This window comes from Aquarana catesbeiana, linkage group LG05, assembly GCF_042186555.1.
Source record: "Aquarana catesbeiana isolate 2022-GZ linkage group LG05, ASM4218655v1, whole genome shotgun sequence".
Lineage (NCBI taxonomy): Eukaryota > Metazoa > Chordata > Amphibia > Anura > Ranidae > Aquarana > Aquarana catesbeiana.
In genome coordinates this window covers 550,325,922-550,349,037 of record NC_133328.1, presented here as the reverse complement: position 1 = coordinate 550,349,037, position 23,116 = coordinate 550,325,922, and the positions used below count along the sequence as shown (strand labels likewise).

Below are 23,116 nucleotides of genomic sequence, written 5' to 3'. Positions count from 1 at the left end.
ATTTTTATCCTGATCCCTCCTGTGCTCAGAATGGGCACGCTAATACTGGTGTCTTATTATGGAGTGTTTACAGGAGAAGTAGCAGGGCTCATATTGTACAGAAACATATTGACCTCTACAGCTTCTCATTTCCTGGGAATGCTGTTTGAGTGTAATAGGATTTTTCAAAAGGTTGCATTTCATAGACCCAGCCATTGCTACCTAATGGATGAGTAATATTAAACCAATCTGTTTTCTATGGTTTTTTTTAGAGTAGAGTAATATGTAATCTTCAACTCTCACTATACTTCAAAGGCAGCCCAACAGTTTGGGGTTAATGTTCGACTGCTTCATTGTTGGTTTAGTGTTTCCTCTGCTCTGCACAGGACAATTCAATATCCTGGAATAAAGTCATTGATTATTACATACGCACATCTGTCAGCAATCAATATCTGTTAAATGATAACTATACTGTACATTTAAAGTGCAACTCAACATTTGTGACAAATGGGATATCACAAAGCAGGACAATATAGGGAGATATACTCGTCTCCAGTGTAGCGATGTCTGCAAGCTTGTTTGCCAGCTCTTCTTCAGGGTTTGGGATTTTTGCCATCTTGATTGGCAGTGTGCTGAGGTTCTTTCACCTCGGCATATACCAAAATTGTACACTGAGCTGCACATGCGCAATGTACACATTGTCAATAAGAAGATGAACAATCATAAGAACCATTTATTGCAGAAGAGACGCAGGGGTCAATTCATTAAAGCTTATTGCATATATCTGTGTTTTTTTACAAAATATCACATGTGATATTCAAAGTGTAAGCTTACTACAGTTAAACATCGAATTTGGGATAAATGCAACAAATGCAGTAATTATCTGCGGTAATTCTTGAAAAAAAAAATGCAAAATTGCATTAAAGTCGATTCCCCCCCCCCCCCCCCCCCCCAAAAAAAACATTTTGTTAATTGTCTCGTGGTCAAGCCACACTATTTATTGAATGTATAAAATAAGAGTTGAGAAGAGAAATGAAATGACCCATGACATCATTGGACCTTTCAGAAGACTTTTTCAGAAAAAGGTCTTTAGGTAAGTGCTAGTGGAAGGCGTATTAGAAAAATAGACCTCCACTTTATCTTCGGCCCCATTATAAAAGGCAAACTAGGACAGGCTATACACGGTTCGAATCTCAGCTGGTTCAGCAGGAACGTGCCAAGTACAACTTGGGTACAACCAGCAAGCTGGGTTTTACCTGCGATTATTGCTAGTGGCTGCTAAAGCCGCTAGCAATAATCACTGTCTTCTCCCGGAAGGGACGGCTCCTCCCCCGCCAGAAGCACACAATGGGTCGGCAGGCCCAGCTTAAATCACATCACCTTTCTAGCTACTGGAGTCAACATCGGGTATATTTTGCGGTGTCTGCTAATGGGTAGGACTGTTAGTTTAAAAATGGAGCAAGGGTAAACAGTAATAGCTTAAAGCTGAACTCTGGGGAAATATAAACTCTACCCTTGCAGTAGGGATCCCCCTTGCACTGCAAGGGTTTAAATGTTTATTTTTGGAGCAATGAAGAGAGGAGATGAGCACCGAGTAGTGAAGACTAAGGTAAAAAAAAAAAAGTGCTTTTTACTGGTACCTTAGTTAAAATTTAGCCTTTAACCCTTTCAGTGGTGCCCCCCCCCCCACACACACACACACACACACACACACACACACACACACACACACACTCACACACTCACACTTAAATGGTATTTTTTTAATTCATATTCCTGAAGTTTTGCTGTAAAGCTGAAGTTTACATATGTATTTTATTGCATAGTTACATTTATCTAGCCTGGGCCAATGTAAGTATTGTGCCATCACTGCCTGAAGATTGTGCCATTACTGCCTTGCCTCTCTACCTCATCCAAGTTTCACATGCCTTGTATTCATTTTTTTTTTTTACTTTCTGCTATAATACATATCCAAAAAAATATTTAGATGTAGCACCCTGATGTTTAGGCAGGGTTGCTAGTAATATTTTCTGCCAAGTGTAGTTGCCTTGGCCAATTGATAGATCAATTAAAGGGGCTGTATAGGTTTTTTTTTTTTTTTTTTTTAAATAACAAACATGTCATACTTCCCTCCACTGTGCAATTCGTTTTGCACAGAGTGGCCCCAATCCTCGTCTTCTGGGGTCCCTCGGTGGCTGTCTCGGCTCCTCCCTGCAAGAGCTAACCCCCCTCTGGGAACCGCTCTGCCAAGCTTGCGGGCACGCTCCCGTGTGATACACTCGGCGGCCAGCGCCGTCGAGTGTGTCACTTGGCCCCGCCCCCACGGCACGCCACGTCATTGATTAGATTGACAGCAGCGGGAGCCAATGGCTGCGCTGCTATCAATCATCCAATGAAGAGCCCACAGGAGCTAGGGGAAAGCAATGCGGGATCGCACCCACGGAGATTCGGGGCTCAGGTAAGTAAAACGGGGGCTCGGGAGGGCCAGAGAGTGCAAGCTGTTTTTTCACCTTAATGCATAGGATGCATTAAGGTGAAAAAACACAAATCTTTACATCCCCTTTAATTCCACCCTAATTTTGGAATTGCTGCACTTCTCTCTTCAGCCACTAGATGGCCAGGTATCTGGTGGCATTAAATAGGACAAGGGCATTGCAAGGACATATTAGGAATAGATGGGTTGTCTTAGCCTATGGGCAGGGATTTTCTTGGGTCCCTTGGCCTACTGGGAGAGCCTATTTGGGTGAGGTCAGGTGATCGGGGTTCTGTGCCACCTGGACGGCTGTCTGGGTGGACGTATGTTGTATTGCCCCGGGGTGCTAGGCCAGAGCCTGAGGGCTATCCCAGGGATATCTGGCTGCTAGGCTGTCTGAGGGCCTATCCAGAAGCAAGAGAGCAGCGCAGGGTTGGGATTGCGGCTTGCAGTCCAACCAAAAGTAACGGTTCTGTTGGCTGGAGAACCTGTCGTGGTTGGAGGTAGAAGGGAAGCTGTCGCCACTAAGAGACCATCCACCTTATTACCAGGTACTACCGTGAGTAGCTGAAGCAAGTACCAGAGCAGTATTCTCACCAACCAGGGACAGTGAAGAATTGGGATACTTCAGCAGGTATCAAGCCAGGGACCCAGCTAGTGGAGGTGACGCTTGCAGAGCAGTCTTGTGTGCCAAGCCAGGGATCGAGCAGGCCAGAGGGGTGACGCTTGAGGAGTATGAGTGCCAAGCTAGGGACCCAGCAGGGACGAGGGGGTGATGCTTGAGGAAGATATTCAGTGAGAAGATTGGAAGAGCTCAAGAGATCCAGTGGCAGTAGATCAGCGGGTCTAGGTGGTGGACTGGGAGCTCAGTTGAGTGAAGATCTAAAAAAGAGTTTGTGGAGGAAGCGAGAGTGTTCATTGCAACCTTTGTTAGAAATTGTTCAAGATTGTTGACATAGGAGACAGCATATCTACTAGGGTGTTTCATTTTCTAATGGAAAAAAATAAACTGTAAAATGTTTGCAGACTTTGCTTACGCCCGGAGTCTGAGTGATGTAAAAGATATATATGCTAAATTTCAAGAAGATTGGATAATATTTAGAGGTTGCACACTTTGATCTGTTTTGTAAAAGTAGGCAAAAAATACAATTTTTCAATGTTAATTACTTTTATTGGGAAAACTAGAAATCACAGACTTAAAATACTATTAAAACTATACACTAAGATTAACAGGTAATATGATAGGCAAAACATGTGTTGTATTAATCAACTTTGAACGATGCAATCCCTTGTTTTGTTCGCTTGGTGACGACTTTTCTGTGATGCTCGACTACCCTCAACAAGAATTGTTTTTGTTGTTCATCCCTGACCGATTCGTTATACTTTTTTATCAGAGCAATTCCTCTTTCTGCGGTATCATTGACAACCTTAATGCCCCGTACACACGGTCGGATTTTCCGATGGAAAATGTCCGATCGGAGCGTGTTGTCGGAAATTCCGACCGTGTGTGGGCTCCATCAGACATTTTCCATCGGATTTTCCGACACACAAAGTTGGAGAGCAGGAGATAAAATTTTCCGACAATCCGTTGTCGGAAATTCCAATCGTGTGTACACAAATCCGACGGACAAAGTGCCACGCATGCTCAGAATAAATAAAGAGATGAAAGCTATTGGCCACTGCCCTGTTTATAGTCCCGACGTACGTGTTTTACGTCACCGCGTTTAGAACGATCGGATTTGTGTGACCGTGTGTATGCAAGACAAGTTTGAGCCAACATCCGTCGGAAAAAATCCTAGGATTTTGTTGTCAGAATGTCTGAACAAAGTCCGACCGTGTGTACGGGGCATTAGAGTGTTCACACGGCTTCTTAGAGAATCACTGCAGTATTCTGTCACGTCGTGGATCCCAAACAATTCAAAGAACGTCTTTGTTTTATTAGTAATGAAATCGCTCAGGTCTTTTCCTTCAAAAAACATGTTTTTACCCTCTAATCGTTTCACTTCCTTTTTCTTTGCAGGTTTGGTTTCTAAATTTTTAGTCATATTTTCCTTAACAGCCTGAGTAATACGTTTGTCCAAAAAAGCCAATCCTACGTTTGTTTCTGACAGATACCAAAGGTGTCCCTTAGCAACTGTGAGAGCACATTTTTAGAAGTCTGCTTTTGGGTAAGTGCTCAAAAGCTGTTGCATATCCAAATCATTCTTTGGAGCCCATCGACTTACAATTGCCTCATGCCAAAAGCGAACATATATGAGGGTGAAAAAATGTGCAACCCGCTTCATTCCTTCCAATTGTCGTTGAGGAATATTCAACTGTTTAGTGAAGAGGACAATTTTAAGTTCATATATTGCCTTTGCCATCCACCTTGCTTGATGCAGTGCCCCTGGGATCCTGAAACTGAAGTCGTTTTTAGACCAACCTCCTAGGTACAGGAGTGAGAGTTGTAATAACTCTTTGTAGTCTTCTCGGGGATGACTTCCGTCTTTTAGGACATTTTGGATACAGTTAACCATTTTCACTCGTCGTTCTTCTAGAAAGCCTTGAACGGGACTTTCTTCAATCAGCATTGTTGTATATGACTTCTTATCAAGTGAAGCCCACAGGCTTTGCTTTGATAAAAGTGATCAATGTGTGCAACCCCTAAATACTATCCAATCTTCCTGAAATTTGGCATATATATCTTTTACATCACTGAGACTCGGGGCATAAGCAAAGTCATATGAAAATCACATATTTGGAAAAATAAAACACCCTAATGTCTACACATGCAGATGTGGTGCCTTTCCCTGCGTGACTGTCTACCTATAGAAGTCTCGGAGTCTGCCAATTAACATTGCAACTACTAAAGGGTGTCCTGGCCTTAACCCTCTCTCCCACAATTTTGTTTAAGAGAAATAAATCTCTTTGCATTGAAGAAGTGTCTGGCACCGATCAATCTACCTACATTGCACCCACCATGCCTCGTAACCCACTCTACACAGAAGGATGTCAGCTGTCCCTAACTCTGGAGGTCACCATTAGGCCTGAAGAGGCTCGGGACTTGGCTACATAAAAAAAACACATTTATTCATTAGTTTAGGCCGATATGTATTCTTCTACATATTTCGGTAAAAAAAAACTACAATAGGCGTATATTGATGGTTTGCGTCTACAAGCTACGGGATAGATTTAGGGACTTTTATTTATTTTTTTATTGTTTTTACTAGTAATGGTGGCGATCTGTGATTTTTAGCAGGGCTTCGACATTGCGGCCGACAAATCTGACCCCAAATGACCCTTTATGTGGACCAATTTTGACACCTTTTTGGGACCATTCACATTTATACAGCGATCCGTGCTATAAAAATGCATTGATTACTGTATAAATGTGACTGGCAATGAAGGGGTTAACCAGGAGGGGGCGCTGTTATTTATGTTCCTAGGTAGTGATTCTAACTGTGGGGGGAGGGGTCTCACAAGGGGAGGAGACCGATCGCTGTTCCTCTGTACAAGGAACACACCATCGGTCTCCTTCCATCTGACAGGACGTGGATCTGTGTGTTTACATACACAGATCCACGGTCCTGCTCGGTTACCGGGCAATCGCGGGTGCCCGGTGGACATCGCGGGCGCTGGGCACGCGCACCGGGACCCGAGTGATGCGGCGGGCGCATGCGCGCCCCCTGGGGGGCCTGGAAGGCCGTGCCGTCCTATGACGGCGGCCCAGGATAACAGCTGCACCGTCCCGCCGTCATATGACGGTGGGCGGGCAGCAAGTGGTTAAAGTCACCCCCCAATATTAGCTGGCCTTCCTGGAAGGTGGATAGAGATTCTAGGACAGAGTCCAGAAAAGTAAGCTGTTTACTGTTCGGGGCGTACACAGCTGCAAACATGAACTTACGGTCAAGAATAGGGCCTTTAAGAAACACAAACCTACCATTAGGGTCTGACAAATGCAACACAAGCAAGGGAGGAACGACTTACATGTTTCGCACACAAATTGTGCTTTGTCAGCTTGACATCATCTTTTATACTTTATACTTTACCAAATATATATAATTGTGTATTATATTGTGTTTTGTGTTCATTAAATTAATTGATGTGTAATTTTTTCCAAAAATTTGCGTTTGAAAAAACGCTGCACTAATACTGTGTGACATAAAAAGTTGCAACACCCATTATTTTATTTTCTAGGGCCTCTGCTAAAAAAATATATAATGTTTGTGGGGGGGGTTCTAAGTAATTTTCTAGCAAAAAAAATTATGATTTTTCGTGTAGAAGAGAAATGTTAGAATTTGGCCTATGTGTAAAATGGTTAAAATATATGCATGCTAAAAGTCTACTATACTATCCTTTTAAATGTAAACACAGCTGGATAAGTTGTACATTATATTGTACCTTTTTTTTAATATGAGGAAGAAGAAAAACAAAATAAAAATCTACAAATTGAAATATCAAATTGCACCAAATATCAGCCATCTTTGGCTTGCCTTTCTCTAGCGGAGTTAGATTCCTTTGAGGCGTTCAGAGCAGCATGCAGCAGGAACGTGATATATTTAGGAAGCATAAAAACGTGTTAATGTGATGATAGTATTTATAACGGTGCTGAAGGGTTATAAAAATGGAGTCAAAGTGTGGAGTGCATCCACGTGCTCACAATTACTTCCATATGTTCCACATTACAATTGTTTACGTTAAACTTGTCTTGTGCTGCAGCTCCTCCAAGTGGCCTGGAAAACCAGGTCACCAGCTAATGGCTGTCACCGAACACCGCCGAGCATTATGTACAGAGCCCTCGTCTAGGAGACAGATAATTCCCATGGCTCAGAGGTTTGCAAGGCCAGGATGCATTAAGTAATGGATTGATTTGAAAAGCACTTTCCTGTAGGGCATCCAGGATGTGTCCTTGTAGCAAAAGATATAGAGATCCATAGCTCTTTTCACCAACATTAGAAGTAAAGTGAAGGGTCTACATTACCACATTGCCTCTGCAAGCAGTCTCCTCGCTCATGACCGTTAGAGCACAGATGGTGTGCAGTAAACAATATTGGCCAGTAATCTGTTTGTGCCCTAGAAGATTAAGAAGCTGCCGGGCTTCTATGTGAAACCGCTCATATTTTCACAAAATTAATTGTCTGCAGTATATGTTTTCTAAACCGTCACGCCATTCCGATGGAAAAGAACGCAGAGACGAGGCAGTTTAATTTTGTATCATAATTATCCAAACCTTCCTCTTTAATTTTTTTGTATTGAGTTTTTTTTTCCGGCATTTGTCCAGGCTTAGCTTAGGGTTGTCCACTTAGTACAATTTTAGCAGGGAAGTAACTCATTAAACTGCTTGGAACGTCAGTCATGTGAGTTGGGATGGATCTTCAGGCAAATGAAGGAATCTATTGTGGCCTTGTTGAATGATCTGGGGAAAAAAAAATGATAAAAGTATTTCCGTATAAGTTGAAGAGAAATGCAGTGAAGTGACTTGAAGAGACTGGAACTAAAAAAAGAACGAGATTTGATGTGCTTGAATGCGATGACCCTCTAGAACAACGATAATGGATTCCAGGGACTATGATCCACAGGATGAGTACAAGTCACCGTTCAACTTTGACTGTGGGGTCAATCGGAATTATCTCTTCCTGTCACCTCACCTGAGCAACACCCCCCCGGATTCTCCCACACGACTAAGCACTGGTAAAATGTAATTTAATTTGTAAGACTACCATGAAGGTTCCAAGTGTTGCACTGTGTGCATGGATCTTGGGTGTTGCACTGTGTGCATGGATCTTGGGTGTTGCACTGTGTGCATGGATCTTGGGTGTTGCACTGTGTGCATGGATCTTGGGTGCTGCACTGTGTGCATGGATCTTGGGTGTTGCATTGTGTGCATGGATCTTGGGTGTTGCATTGTGTGCATGGATCTTGGGTGTTGCATTGTGTGCATGGATCTTGGGTGCTGCACTGTGTGCATGGATCTTGGGTGTTGCATTGTGTGCATGGATCTTGGGTGTTGTATTGTGTGCATGGATCTTGGATGTTGCACTGTGTGAATGGATCTTGGGTGTTGCACTGTGTGCATGGATCTTGGGTGTTGCATTGTGTGCATGGATCTTGGGTGTTGTATTGTGTGCATGGATCTTGGGTGTTGTATTGTGTGCATGGATCTTGGGTGTTGTATTGTGTGCATGGATCTTGGGTGTTGTATTGTGTGCATGGATCTTGGGTGTTGCACTGTGTGCATGGATCTTGGGTGTTGCATTGTGTGAATGGGTCTTGGGTGTTGCACTGTGTGCATGGATCTTGGGTGTTGCACTGTGTGCATGGATTTTGGGTGCTGCACTGTGTGCATGGATCTTGGGTGCTGCACTGTGTGCATGGATCTTGGGTGTTGCTCTGTGTGCATGGATCTTGTTATCCTTAAAGTATAACCAAAGACCAATTTTTTTTTTTTTTTAGTTATGGATAGATATCCTAGATATCCTAGAGAATGAAAGTAAAAGAAAATCCCAAAGTTTGGGTTGTCACAGAATGGAGGGGCAATCTTCCAAAAGGGACACTAGTTCTGGTGACACCGTGGAATTCACTCACGTCAGAGGGATTTTTTATCGCTTTCTGTTTTGTCTGTTAGACAGGAAGTGAGGGGAAATCTCCCCAATAGACACAGATGGCAAAATACTCTGTCCAAAATGACTAAAAAAGTTTTGCCTTAAGTTCTAATTTAAGGGTGGTGGCAGATTAGAATTGAGTGCTTCTAATATAATCTCAGAGTACAGATCTGTAAAGTTCCCAGGCTCTTTCTCTCTAAGAAACCATTTAAAGCCTCCGATTTGTACTTTTTTGGTCTGTTTAAATATGCAGTTGAACTTGTTTTATATCTATTTTCTAAGCAAAAAATACCTCTTGACCCTGCCAGAAATCTTGTGAGTTGATGCCTTGTGCTTTCTGCTACTATCTGCTGACCCTTATCAGTTAGCACTGTTCTCAGCTCTCTTTGTGAACTACAAAAAACATTACCCCTATGTTATTGAAAAGAGGACAGAGGAGCAGGGGCGTATCTACCACGAGGCAAACAAGGCATTTGCCTTGGGTGGCATTTTTCAGGAGGGCAGCGTCACCCCCAGGCGACCGCTATTTAGCCGAATGACAGCACGGTTGTCCAGTTCTGGGAGGGTGTCTAATGACGTCCTCCCAAAACTACTCCCCCACCGCACTCTGTGATCTCTGTGTTTTATTCAGACAGAGCTTATCATAGATCTGGGTAAAGAGCCAATCACAGCGGCTCTTTACCACGTGATCAGCTGTGTCTAATCACAGCTAATCATGATGGTAAACACACTTGCTGGTTATCGGCATGCCTATCCTCGTGCTGTCACAGCGCGAGGAGAGAGCCGTACCCGGCCAGTGTGAAAGGGGACATCTACACTGATAATCAGGGCACTGATCATCAGTATCTTGATTCTCAGTGCAGCCCCAACAGTGCCCATCAGTGCTGCCAATCAGTGCCTCATCGGAGCCTCCTTATTAGAGCCCACAAGTGCCGCCTCATCCGCTGTCCTGCTGACCCTGTCCTAAGTCCCACTGATCCCATTCTCTGCCCCACTGACCACATATGTGGCACTTGGACAAATCATGTCTTAGGGCTCTTTCACACGGGGCGGATCAGTGATGACTAGCCCCGTGAACACCCGCTTGCTCAGTGGGGATCGCTCCGCCGATCCCCGCTGAGCAGGAAGATGACAGGTGTGCAGCGACGGACTTGTCAGAGCGCCGCTCTCCCCTATGGGGGATCGGGTGATGATGGACCGTAGAGTCCGTCGTCACCCGATCCGATCCGAAAATGGATGGAAAAGTAGGGTTTTCCTCCGTTACACTTTTTCAGATCGGAGCGGGTCGGATGTCAGCGGATGATGTTCATCCACTGACATCCGCTATTCCATAGGGATACATGTATGTCCGTTTTTCATCCGAAAACAGAAGGATGAAGAACAGACATACGGATTGTCCGTGTGAAAGAGCCCTTAGGGTCTGATGAGGGAGCCGCAGCTGTTCACTGTGAACGGCTGTATCTTCCTCATTAGACCCTAAGATGAGAACAGTATACCGTGTTTGGGGTGGGACAGATTTAGATGGGGGATGCCTGATTTTAGTATTGCCTAGGGCAGCACAAAACCAAAATACACTACTGCAGAGGAGGTATTCTGTAGTTCTGTCCTTGGGTGACAACAATGTTCCTCCATAGATACAATTCCGAGAGTGAGCTTTGTCTGAATACAAAAGGCATGTATATTTCTTCTGGGATCTTGGCGTTCTTTGTGCCTATCTTCCAGATCGGTGCAGTAATCCAGAGAGAAACTTTGCTGTAATAAAGACCAGCTGCTGCAGCTCTCTCTCCTTGTGTGGGATGATTGGTCTTGTCTCCGCCCCCTCTTGTAGTTTTCTGCAGGCAGCCTGTAGTGGGTGGGGGCTACTGGGTCCATCCCACAGCTCTGCTGTCTGCATAGGCTATGTACAGCATGTACAGCACAGTGATAATGTTACAGGGTAATATCTGGGTTTGTAAAGACATTGGCTATGTTTAATTCTCATGCTGCTAACTTTCATAAATAGATAGGGAAGTATATCATATTTACTAGTTTTAAACGTTTTTTTTAATTACATGTGTTTAGTTGCTTCCTGTTTTACAGCCTAGGCAAGTGATGTCATACATCCCAGGAGTCTTCAGGAGAGGAGGAGGGTTTTTCTCAACTAAGCACACTCTCCTGCATGCATGCTTGAGCTAAAGGCAGATGGACTCCAGGAAGTAAATGCTACATGAATCATTTGCCCTTACTCAAGATGACCACAGCCAGAAATGCTAGGGGGTGTTTTTCAAAGTGATTTCTCAACAAAATAAAGCGTAAGGACATGGACAGAATGGTTTGAATCTTAAAAATGAATTAAACAGTGTTTTTGGTTTGTGGTGCTCAGATGCGGTGAAGATCTGCATTAAGGAGTGTATAAAAATAATTTTATGTACCAGTAGTATTTTGTTACTTCCTAAACTGAGAAGCAGCATTTTGCAGGAAAGGGTTAATCACCCCTTGCTTTCGGAGCAAGACTATATTTCTTTCTTATTTAAATGCTGCTGCTGACTTGCAAGCGATGATTTGAGATGAAACCATAATTTTACTCTGGGTCATTTCATTAGCATTTAAAGATGACATTCTCTTCACAGTTACTGGTGAATAATTAGCAATCACAGGGCACCTGTATGAAACGCGAGATTAAAATGATTTTCCCGCTAATGAAATATTAAAATCCACAAGTGCTGACCTGTCATGTGTGCCCACACATCATTGGATTTTGGTTTTTGGCCAGGTTCTCGGTCTCTGAAGCTTGCATTGGCTGGCTAAGAGTACATTTCATTTCTGAAAACCGTTCCTGGAATATTAGTCGCCGTCCCTGGGGTAATTGTACAGTGTAATCTTTCTACTATGTTTATACCAAATGACGTAATCTGTTCTGGGTCAGCTCTAGGAATTCATTATATGATCCCTGCCTGCGGCAGTTTATATTTGCTGTATAATTCATGAAAGTCTATAAGAAGCGGTAATCCGATTTCCATTTATCCGCCGACTCCATTTGTTTATAGCTAGAAAGACCCCGTGCTTGGCACCCCGGCATTTCTCAGGTTTATGGATGGTTTATGCAGGCAGATGAGGCCTCGGTTGTAAATTTAGAATTATCTGTTGTGTTATTTTATTGTTGTTTATGTTTTATTCACATATATAAGTTGAATACTTTTTTTTTTTTTTTTTTTTCATGGTGACTTTGTATTTAGTTTTTACAGTGCTTGCGTTTGGATGTGTGTTTAACCACTTCCGCCCCGGAAGATTTTACCCCCTTCCTGACTAGAGCACATTTTGCGATTCGGCACTGCATCGCTTTAACTGACAATTGCACGGTCATGCAAGGTTGCACCCCAACAAAATTGACGTCCTTTTTTTCCCCACAAATGGAGCTTTCTTTTGGTGGTATTTGATCACCTCTGCGGTTTTTATTTTTTGCGCTATAAACAAAAAGAGTGACAATTTTGAAAAAAAAATGCAATATTTTTTACTTTTTGCTATAAAACATACCCAATACAACAATGGGAAAAAAATAATTTCTTCTTCAATTTAGGCCAATATGTGTTCTGGTACATAGTTTTGGTAAAAAAAATCCCAATAAGCGTATATTGATTGGTTTGCGCAAAAGTTATAGCATCTACAAACTGTGGGATATTTTTATTTATTACTAGTAATGGCGGCAGTTTAGGTATTCTTCTACATATTTTTGGTTAAAAAAATCGCAATAAGCGTATATTGATTGGTTTGCGCAAAAGTTATAGCGTCTACAAAATAGGGTATAGTTTTCTGGCATTTTTTAAATTATTTTTATTTATTAGTAATGGCGATCTGCGATTTTTATTGTGACTGCGACATTTTGGCGGACACATTGGACACTTCTGACACTATTTTGGGACCATTGTCATTTATACAGTGATTAGTGCTATAAAAATGCACTGATTACTGTGTAAATGACACTGGCAGGGAAGGGGTTAAACACTAGGGGGCGATCAAGGGGTTAAGTGTGTCCTAGGGAGTGATTCTAACTGTGGGGGGGATGGGCTACCACTCACATGACAGCGATCACTGCTCCCGATGACAGGGAGCAGTGATCTTTAGGGTCGAAACAACTAATCGATGAATCGACAACTAATCGATTATGAAATTAATCGATTACTATTTTCATAATCGATTAATCGGCCAGTAACATAATGGGGTTAAAAAAAATAAAATTAGCCCTTTAGAGTACAAAAAGAGCAAATAATTGCTACTGTAAATATTACTTTCACTGTTGCACAGTAAAAAAAATGAACCCCTTACAGTAGCGATTATTTGCTCTTTTTGTACTATAAAGAGCTATTTTTTTTTTTATCCCATTATGTTACTAAACGTCTTAGACCTGGTTCACACCTAATGTGTTTTTTGGTGCTTTTTGCAGAAACGCACTACAGTTCATTTAACATTCACATCTATGCTTTTTTTTTTTCAGCTGCTGCATATTTGGAAAGGGCCAGGGACTTTTTTCAATGAAAAAACGGTGCTTTTTTGGTTCCATATACTTCAATGGAGAAGTTGTAGAAAAGCATGTAATGTGTTTTTGCAGCAATTTGTGTCTTTTTTTTTCCCAACAACAACAAATTGGCCAAAAGAAAAGGCATAAAAAAAAATGCAAAAACGTAAATCGCAACAAAATCACGTGCGCAAAAAATCAAAACACACAGCAGAAAGCACTGCAGGAACAGATCAAAAGCAAACTGCATAGGTGTGTACCGAGCCTTATGCTGGCCACACGGATCAATTTTCAGACGAGAAGATTCATATGAAAAATCTTTGTCTTTGTACATTCGCTGAATGAAAGAATGTTGTTTGAAATTTTCACTTGCTTTTAACATTCTGTTTTAAAACGAATGTAATTTCTGAACGAAAACCACATACACTGTCTGAAAATTCCTTTGCCCAAGAAGTTTTCTATTATTTCTAAATTTTCCTGTCACTGTGGTTGAAAACAAACGTCGATTTGACCCCAGTAATGATTAGAAAATTGAACAAATGTTCTTAAAATTACATTTTTTTTTTTTCAAGGAAGACATTGTTTTTGTATGGCCAGCATATAATATATTACAGTTCTGTTTGAAGATCTGCAAAACAGTTTTTAACTTTTTTTTTCTTTAAAATAAAAAAAATTTGATCTCTGAGTCTGATGATATTTGCCGGATTCATCCTCTAATAGTATATACAGTATATCTCTTCTGTCTGTTATTCTCAGAGTGGATTAAAGATTTTACTCCCTAACCATATAATAGTTGGTTATTTATATTTACCATGGCGTATAGAGATATTTAAGAATATGCCTTTTTTAAAACTTTACATATTAACTAAATTATACACCACACTTTTTTGAAGGTTATTGACCGATTAATCGAAACAATAATCGGCCAACTAATCGTTTATGAAAATATTCGTTAGTTGCAGCCCTAGTGATCTTTGTCATGTTACAAGGCAGAACAGGGAAATGCGTTGTCCCCATTCTGCAGCTCCATGACACGATTGCCGGGAGACCGGCGGACATCGAGTCCGCGGATCCCGTGGGCACGGTCGCGCGCATGCCCGCTAGCCCCACCAATTAAAAGGGACGTACAGGCACACCCATTTGCCCACCGTTGCCATTGTGCTGACGTATATCGGCGTGCAGCGGTCAGCAAGTAGTTAAACCGCTTGACCTCCGAAAGGTTTATCCCCCCTTAATAAACAGGCCATTTTTTGCGATTTGGCACAATGTTATTTTAACTGACAATTGCGCGATTGTGCGACTCTGTACTCAAATAAAATGTGTCCTTTTTTTTGGTGGTATTTGATCACCTCTGCTGTTTTTATTTTTGCGCTTTAAAGAAAAACAGACCGTCAATTTTGAAAAAACACAATATTTTTTACTTTCTGCTATAAAACATACCCAATACAACAATGGAAAAAATAATTTCTTCAATTTAGGCCAATATGTGTTCTGGTACATAGTTTTGGTAAAAATAAATCACAATAAGCGTATATTGATTGGTTTGTGCAAAAGTTATAGCGTCTACAAACTGTGGGATGTTTTTATTTATTTATTACTAGTAAGTGTGGCAATCAGTGACTTATAGTGGGACTGTGATGTTGTATCGGACACTAACTGACACTTTTTGGGGACCAGTGACACTAATACAGTGATCAGTGCTAAAAAATTTGCACTGTCAATGTACTTATGACACTGGCTGGAAAGGAGTTAACATCAGGGGTGATCAAAGGGTTAACTGTGTGCTTAGCCTGTGCATTCTTACTGTGGGGGAGTTGCTTTTACTATGGGAAGGCATAGATCTGTGTCCCTGCTTTGCAGGAACACAAGATCCATGCCTTCCCTACTGACAGAATGCCAATCTGCCTTGTTTACATAGGCAGATCACTGTTCTGCCTGTGTACTGTGCAGTCGGTGGGAGTCCACTGTACCCGCTGCTGGGCTCCCGCTGTGTGTGATCACAACAGGAGCGGGGCACCGGCGGTGCACATGTAAGCCCCAGACTCGGAAATGTCAGATCACATATACTAGGTACGTGATCTGGCACAGAGCGGCCGCCCTGCCGGAGTATATCTGGGCAGTCAGGAACTGGTTAAAAGGTCATTCTGCCAAAAAAAAAAAAATCCGATTGCATATGTGTGTAAACTTCTGAGCGCAAATCTTGTTTTTTTGGAACCCAAAAACTTATGTTCCAGGATGCGTCGGGGTGCCATTAATAATAGTGCTTCAACACACCTAGCGCCCCTAATTACAGGTTTGCAGTATTGTATTACATACGCTTGTTTACTTACAAGTTCTGATAATGTAAAGACATTATAAGGTTCATATTTGAAATCTGCTCATATACAGCCAGTCATCTGATAATTTAAGGAAAACTGATTTCTAGGTCTTGCTGGGTAAAGTAAGGCAGAGGACAGTGATCATGTGGAATAAGCGGTAAATTGCAGTAACTAATTTCCATCATAACACTTTAGCCTTTTGGAATAGGATCAGTTCAAACTGGAGTTTACACTGGATTGGGACAAACCAACCTTCTGTTCACCAAATGTCACCATTTTGTCACAATCAACTCAGATTCCTCAAGTGAACCAGTAAGGGGTTCATGTGGATCCCTATTACCAGATTAGTAAACACTAGATTGCAATAGGCCTGTCTAGGCAAACCCCCGTCAACTCTGTGCCTTATCTCCAGCAAAGCAGATTTACTAAAGTTGACTATACACTATTAGTTTGAAAACCACATCAACTGTTGAAAATTTTGTTTGTTTTAGAAACATTTTCCACCCTGCTCATTCAAATTTTGTTGTCACTGTGGTTGAAAACAAACATCGATTTGAACCCTAAAGATTCGAAAATTTAGATGTTTCCAAATACATTTTACTAGAACTTAATATTTGCTCCTCATTGCTGGTATCCTGGCATTCTGACCCATCCAGTAGAGTCACTAAATGCTTTTTATGTGGGCAGACTGGTCAGCTTTCTTCCAAACTACAACAATGGTTGTAGACCAATATTTCTAATCTGCCATGGTCTGTAAATGGTCATTTGTTCCCACAGTTGGCCAAAAAGTAATACATATATTCCTATATATTACATGCCTCTCAATAATAGTGTTGCCATTTAAAAAATAATTTAAAAAGCCTACAAACTGACAGAAGTTGTATTTGTTATCATGCATATAGATTTGCTGAAACCTGAAAGTGTTCCAGAAGGGGAAGATGCAGCTGCGACGTTAAAGGACACGCTATCAGATGAAGAGCAGGAAATCCTCAGAAAAGAGCTGGAAAAGGTAACCAGTGAGGATGGGTTCAATTTTGTATGGAGATGAGTATTTAGCTGTATGACTGGAGCTCATCTTTAAAGCTGAACTCCAGGGATGAAAAATCTTTACCATTGCAGTGGGTCCCCCTCCCCACTGCAAGGGTTAACTACTTTTTTTGCCTAGGGCAAGGGCTTCCAAATCCTCTAAACAAAGGGTAAGTTTACGGTCCTTCAGACTTTAGGAGGGCCGGACTGGGACCAGTGGGAGTAGAAAAGGTCCCAACATCAGTGGCAAAAAATAATGCCCTATTGTTTGTTACAGTGAGAGTAATTAAGGTGTACCTTTTGCCGTAAATAGCCATATTTGTAACATAACATTTCATTACCTTTCAGGTAGAAGAAGAAATACAAACACTCAATCATGTACTAGCCGCAAAGGAGAGGCGTTTAGCAGAAATAAAAAGAAAGCTTGGAGTAACTCCTCTGACTGAACTGAAGCAAAACATTTCCAAAGGCCTACAGGATGTTGCCTCCACCAATGTGTAAGTTCAGTTCTTTTTACGCAGTGTGCCGGCTACTGGCCACACTACACTATATTACGAAAAGTATTGTGCCACCTAACTTTACACGCACATGAACTTTAATGGCATCCCAGTCTTAGTCCATAGGATTCAATATTGAGTTGGCCCAACCTTTGCAGCTATAACAGCTTTAACTGTTCTGGGAAGGCTGTCTACAAGGCTTAAGAGTGTGTCAATGAAAATGTTTGACCATTCTTCCAGAAGCACATTTGTAAAGCCAGGCACTGATATGGACGAGAAGGTCTGGCTTTCAGTCTCTGCTCTAATTCATCCCAAAGGTGTTCTATCGGGTTGAGGTCAAGACTGTGCAGGCCAGTCAAGTACCTCCACCCCAAACTCGCTCATCCATGTCTTTATGGACCTCGCTTTGTGCACTGGTGCGCAGTCATGTTGGAAAAGGAAGGGGCCATCCCCAAACTGTTCCCACAAAGTTGTGAGCATGAAATTGTCCAAAATGTCTTGGTATGCGGATGCCTTAAGAGTTCCCTTCACAGGAACTAAGGGGCCAAGCCCAACCCCTGAAAAACAATCCCACACCGAATTTGGACCAGTGCACAAAGCAAGGTCCATAAAGACGTGGAGGAACTTGACTGGCCTGCACAGAGTCCTGACCTCAACCTGATAGAAAACCTTTAGGATGAATTAGAGCGGAGACTGCGAGCCAGGCCTTCTCCATATCGGTGCCTAACCTCACAAATGCCCTTATGGAAGAATGGTCAAACATTCCCATAGACGCGCTCCTAAACCTTGTGGACAGCCTTCCAGAAGAGTTGAAGCTGTTATAGCTGCAAAGGGTGAGCCGACTCAATATTGAACCCTACGGACTAAGACTGGGATGTCATTAAAGTTCATGTGCATGTAAAGGCAGGCGTCCCAATACTTTTGGTAATATAATGTATGTAGAAAGGATTAGCAGAACCACTGAAACTTCAGAATGTCATTGATGTAAAAGATTTTTTTACATTGTAATGCTAACCATACAACTATAGAAAAAAACCTCAATGAAAAACTCGTATCATCACAAAACAATTATTGTTCAAGCAATCTGCCATCAAATTTCATCCAGAAGGAACCAGCTTTCCTAGGATAGAGAACATCCAGTTAAATTGGGCACATTTTGAAAGGATTTGATTGAACTTAATACTGAATGCCTGTATGGGAAGTTTGTAAATTTGATGAATTATAAGTCATGTTTATGAACCATGCTTAATTTACGTAAGGTGGCCATAGATTGATCGAAAATCAGCTGTCAGCCATCAGCATCTATGGCCATTCCACCTGACAGAATTCGATCTAACAGTCCTTTTCTGTTGGACTGGGAATTTTAGAAAGAACTTGTCAATCAGCGGCTGAAGTCACTGATCAGCATATTCTGATAGCGGAGGAGTCCCACTTTCAGAATACAATGGCTCAACCTGTGGATTGGGGAATCTGTCTCTTTTTTTTTTTTTTTTTTTCCCCAATCGAAAAATTCATCTATGGCCAACCTTAGTCTGAACAGAACTGCAGTTTGCATAGGCTAAAGCTGGCCATACACTGATAGATATTTTTCATTCAGCCTGAAATTTTTCAGTTGTAGGATGTTGGGTGGGAGGGGCCAACAGGGTCACCCACTAGGTTGCTTTACCTGGAGGCGGTTGAAATTTGAACAGGGAATAGACAGCTTGAGTCTCCGTTTCTCTAGTTAGAAGCTGAAGGTGCCTGCAGACACAGGAAGACTTGGAATGGATCTGCTATAGTTCTGTAGGTCTGAGAAATGCAGGGAGCAGAGTCATATCTCCAGCACGGAGTGCTGCTTGCAATTCATGGTAGGTGTAGGTGATAGTAGCCACAATATGCTTATTGCAAGTGCTGTATTTCTTGCCATGAAGCAGGACACTGCTTCTGGTTTAATATGTAAACCCTGAACCAGCTAACCAACCCTATGCAGGAGCATCTTGGGCTCTTACCAAACAAAAAGTGGATATAATCTGATATTCTGTAAAGACTAATGAATTGTGTCTGCACTGATTTTTATTATTATGTGAAATTAACACCTTATATTTTTCATTGAGTTATTTGGGATGTTGCTGAAATGACTTACCAAGAATAGTGCATTTTGATGTTGTAAAGTTTCATTTTCTTTGAAGCTTAAATGGTCCCCAGAGCACTGGCCATCCAGAGTTATGGTGTCTCCATTCCCTTGCATTGTCCTATGGAGCCACCCTTGCATGTGTGCTCCTGGCTGGTACTAGGGTTGCCACTCATTCGGGATTCACTCAGACAGTCTGGGTTTTAAATCATGTGCCTGGGTTTTAGACCTCCTGAAACCCAGACACATTATTCAGACCGGACTGTGGCTCCCCAAGTAACCGAGTACCACAACTCCAGTGGAGTGCATAGGTGTGCGCATGGACCAGATGGGGCCTAGGAACACCCTAATCATAAGGTTTGCCAACCTTCTGGAGGGCTGGCTGCAGTTGTCTAAGCCTAGTATCTGTGACACTGTCCCTCACACTGCACAGATCCAGCACAGTTGCCCTCCTCCCCCGCATGGGCAGATGAGGAGAAAAGACTCGATCTGCTCCTCCTCCTCCTGCCCCTCTGTGTCTACCTGGCCACACTCCAATCCCATGCGTGCCGTGCCTCAGATAAGGGGGGACATTTGAAGCCCAGCAGCTCTGGCAGATTCACCGTTGGTGAAAGTTGCCGATGCCTGAGCCTATATCCTCAGGTGAGTGAGTTCACCATCCACTGTCTGAGGTCTCCCAATCTCGATCCCTTCTCTCTCCTGCCTTTGAGCGAGTGAGTACACTTAGGTAAGGGGGACTCTGATGTAAGGGGTGCTCTGCGGACTCTGATGTAAGGAGTGCGACTCTCATGTAAGGGGGGCTTTGGGAACCCTGATTTAAGGGGGAATGCTGGGAACTCTGATGTAAGCTGTGGCTTTGGTGAGCAGAAACCTGCCTTAAATCAGAGTTCCCCTTTACATAACAGAGTCCACAGCGTTCCCACTTAAAAAAATAAATAGAAATAAAATAAAAATTGCCATGCGCCCCTAAAGTAATTGGGTTTGGCTTGAAGAACAGGTGCCAACCCTAGCTGGGAGCTACTACACTGTGTGCTGGTGTAATGTGTGTGTGTGTGTCCAGTAACATACAGGTATTAATTGTAGAACTGAAAGCCACCCCTCTGCTCCAGCCCCCTTCCTTCCTCCTCCAAGCTAGTAGATGGACAGCTGCTGGAGACTGCGCTGTCCCTTTTAAACGTTGTGCACAGTGCATACTCTCCCCGACAAGAAGTTTGGGGAAAATGCATTACAAGAGCTAGATCTGGGGTTTGGAAACATATTGATTGTAAGTGCTTGGGCACAAAATAAAATAAATACTTTGTTGGGCACTGTACATTTTGTTTAATCTGGATGCATTATTGTTAAAAAGTACTTCAATGTCATATAGTGTGTTGGCTGTAAACATTCCAGCAGTCTGTCTACTATCCAGACATAATTATAGTAGAGTCATGAATCTGATAAGATTTGACCTGTTGCAGTGTCACATGAGCTGGAAACATTACTCTTAATAGTCGGAAGGTTAAAAATAATTATCTTCAGAATTATTTCAAATTTATTCAGTTTTATAAATGTTGATATTGGTATATAGGAGCATATTTATCTGCCAGTATATAGTAATCAGAATTTGAGTACAGTAAAACCTTGGATTGCAAGCAAAATTTGTTCCGGATGCTTGTAATCCAAAGCACTGTATATCAAAGCGAATTTCCCCACAAGAAATAATGGAAACTCAAATGATTTGTTCCACAACCATTTATTCATAAGTCCTTCAGTTAATAGTCCATCTAAAAAGATTATAGCACTGTGATAAGTTGTGTAACCATAAAATGTCCATCAACAAATGGCAGCCTCCATAAGGTGATTAGAATCATAATCCAGCAGGAGCTACAGAGTATAAAAGAGAAGAGAGGCGCCTCTAAGTGTAGCAATATGGCTGTCAGTCTGTAATCAAGACTGGGAAGACTGCCCTGCAGTAGAGTGATCTGAAAGTGAGGCTTAAAGCGCTCGTGGAGCGCAGAGTGGAAGGGTTGAGTTTGATGGCGGTGCGGAGGACGGTCTATGTGGACAGCTTTACCCCAAATGCCTGCATACTTAGATGTGCCTGTTTTATTCATCAACCATGTGAGTTGCTAAATGTTGTACCTTCATTAAATGTAACCATATTGTTACACTTAGGGGTGCCTCTCTTCTCTTTTATACTCAGTTGTGACATGACGGTACTTGTATATCAAGACATTACTTGTTTATCAAGTCAAAATGTATTAAAAATTTTTGCTTGTCTTGCAAAACGCTCTCAAACCAAACTGTATCAGAATAAAAATGAGCGTTGACTTTCCAAGATCCAGTGAAGGTCACACAATGATAGTAAATGTTGTTGGGGTTTCCTTTTTTAATGCCTTTTGTTTCTACAGTACCCCATACATTTGTTGTGGCTATAGATATTTACACTGGTCCGAAGATTAAATGGTCTGTGAAGGGAGACTCTTGCATCAGCACCATCTTCCTTAAATTATTAGACAGATGGTGGCTTATTCCACTTGCAGAATATCCACTTGCAGATTATTTGGAGGATTTAAGCTAGCCACGTGATATGAACGATGTATGGGACATGGTTAGGGCAAGCTGAGCTCAGGGTCTGTCACTAATATTTTTCAGGAAATCAAATCTCACAGGAAGCTATGAGGTCTTCTCATTTATGGCTTATGTGATTTGCTGATGCAGGGCAAACCAACAGGTTTTCTTAACTGCTTTGCTCTTAGCACTTCTGCCTTATAGCACTGGGGTCTTCCCAGCCAGAACACTAGCTGCATGGAGTTTGCATGTTCTCTCCCTGTGCTTGCATGAGTTTGCTCTAGGTACGATGGTTTCTTCCCACACTCCAAATACATGCTGGTAGGTAATTGGCCTAGTATGTGTGTGCATGTATGCATGCATGTGAATTAGGGACCTTCTTAGGGACAGTGATTTATGTTATTGTATATTATGTAAAGCCCTGCATAAATTATCAGCAATACATAAATACCTGTAACAAATAAGTAAGCTGCACATACTTATTATCCTTTTGCTCCATTGATGTTCTGTTTGGCTCTAATGCTGACCCACTGGCCTCTTAGTGCTTTCTAAATCACTAAGCTACGACAAATATGCAGATCACGAAAGTCAGACAAAAGTGAGCCTGCATTCACACTAGTGTTGTGGGTGAACGCGCTCAAAATCCAATGATTTTTGTTCATGTTCAGGAAATGCTTGAAAAATGTGTATTGCTTTAAACCATGATATATTTTAATGCTAGAAGTATGTCTTGTGTCACAATTACAAGCTTTGATTACACTGCCCCAGCGGCAGCAGATCCATAGTGGGCGCCCCCCCAATCTCCATGTGTCGCCCTCTAATCGTCGGATGCATAGATTTCTGCAAGTTTTTTTTTTTAAGCACATGATTAGAGCCTGAGGCTCTAATTGGCTTCAAAAAGGTTGAGCTCAGGGCGCAGAGCACTGCGCCCCAAGCCCACCCACTTGTGACATTAGCGAATTAATATTTACTATTGTCTTCTGGCATCTCCTCCAGGGCCAATCAGGACAGGAATTGGCTTCAAAAAGGTTGGGCTCAGGGCGCAAAGCACTGTGCCCCAAGCCTGCCCGCTTGTGGCATTAGCGAATCA

At 42.2% G+C, this 23,116-nt stretch overlaps 1 protein-coding gene across 4 annotated transcripts in view; it reads left to right on the top strand.

Moving 5' to 3' along the window:
• The window catches only part of TPD52 (tumor protein D52), a 343,871-nt gene that overhangs the window by 109,687 nt on the left and 211,068 nt on the right, over positions 1-23,116 (top strand). For 2 of the 4 annotated variants that reach the window (XM_073631855.1, XM_073631854.1), the window contains exons 2-3: positions 16,746-16,852; positions 17,218-17,366. In XM_073631855.1, coding sequence (XP_073487956.1) covers positions 16,746-16,852; positions 17,218-17,366 — 256 coding nt within the window. Of the gene's footprint in view, positions 1-7,738; positions 8,123-16,745; positions 16,853-17,217; positions 17,367-23,116 lie in introns of those variants that run through there. The other 2 variants (XM_073631856.1, XM_073631853.1) reach the window with 2 other exon arrangements.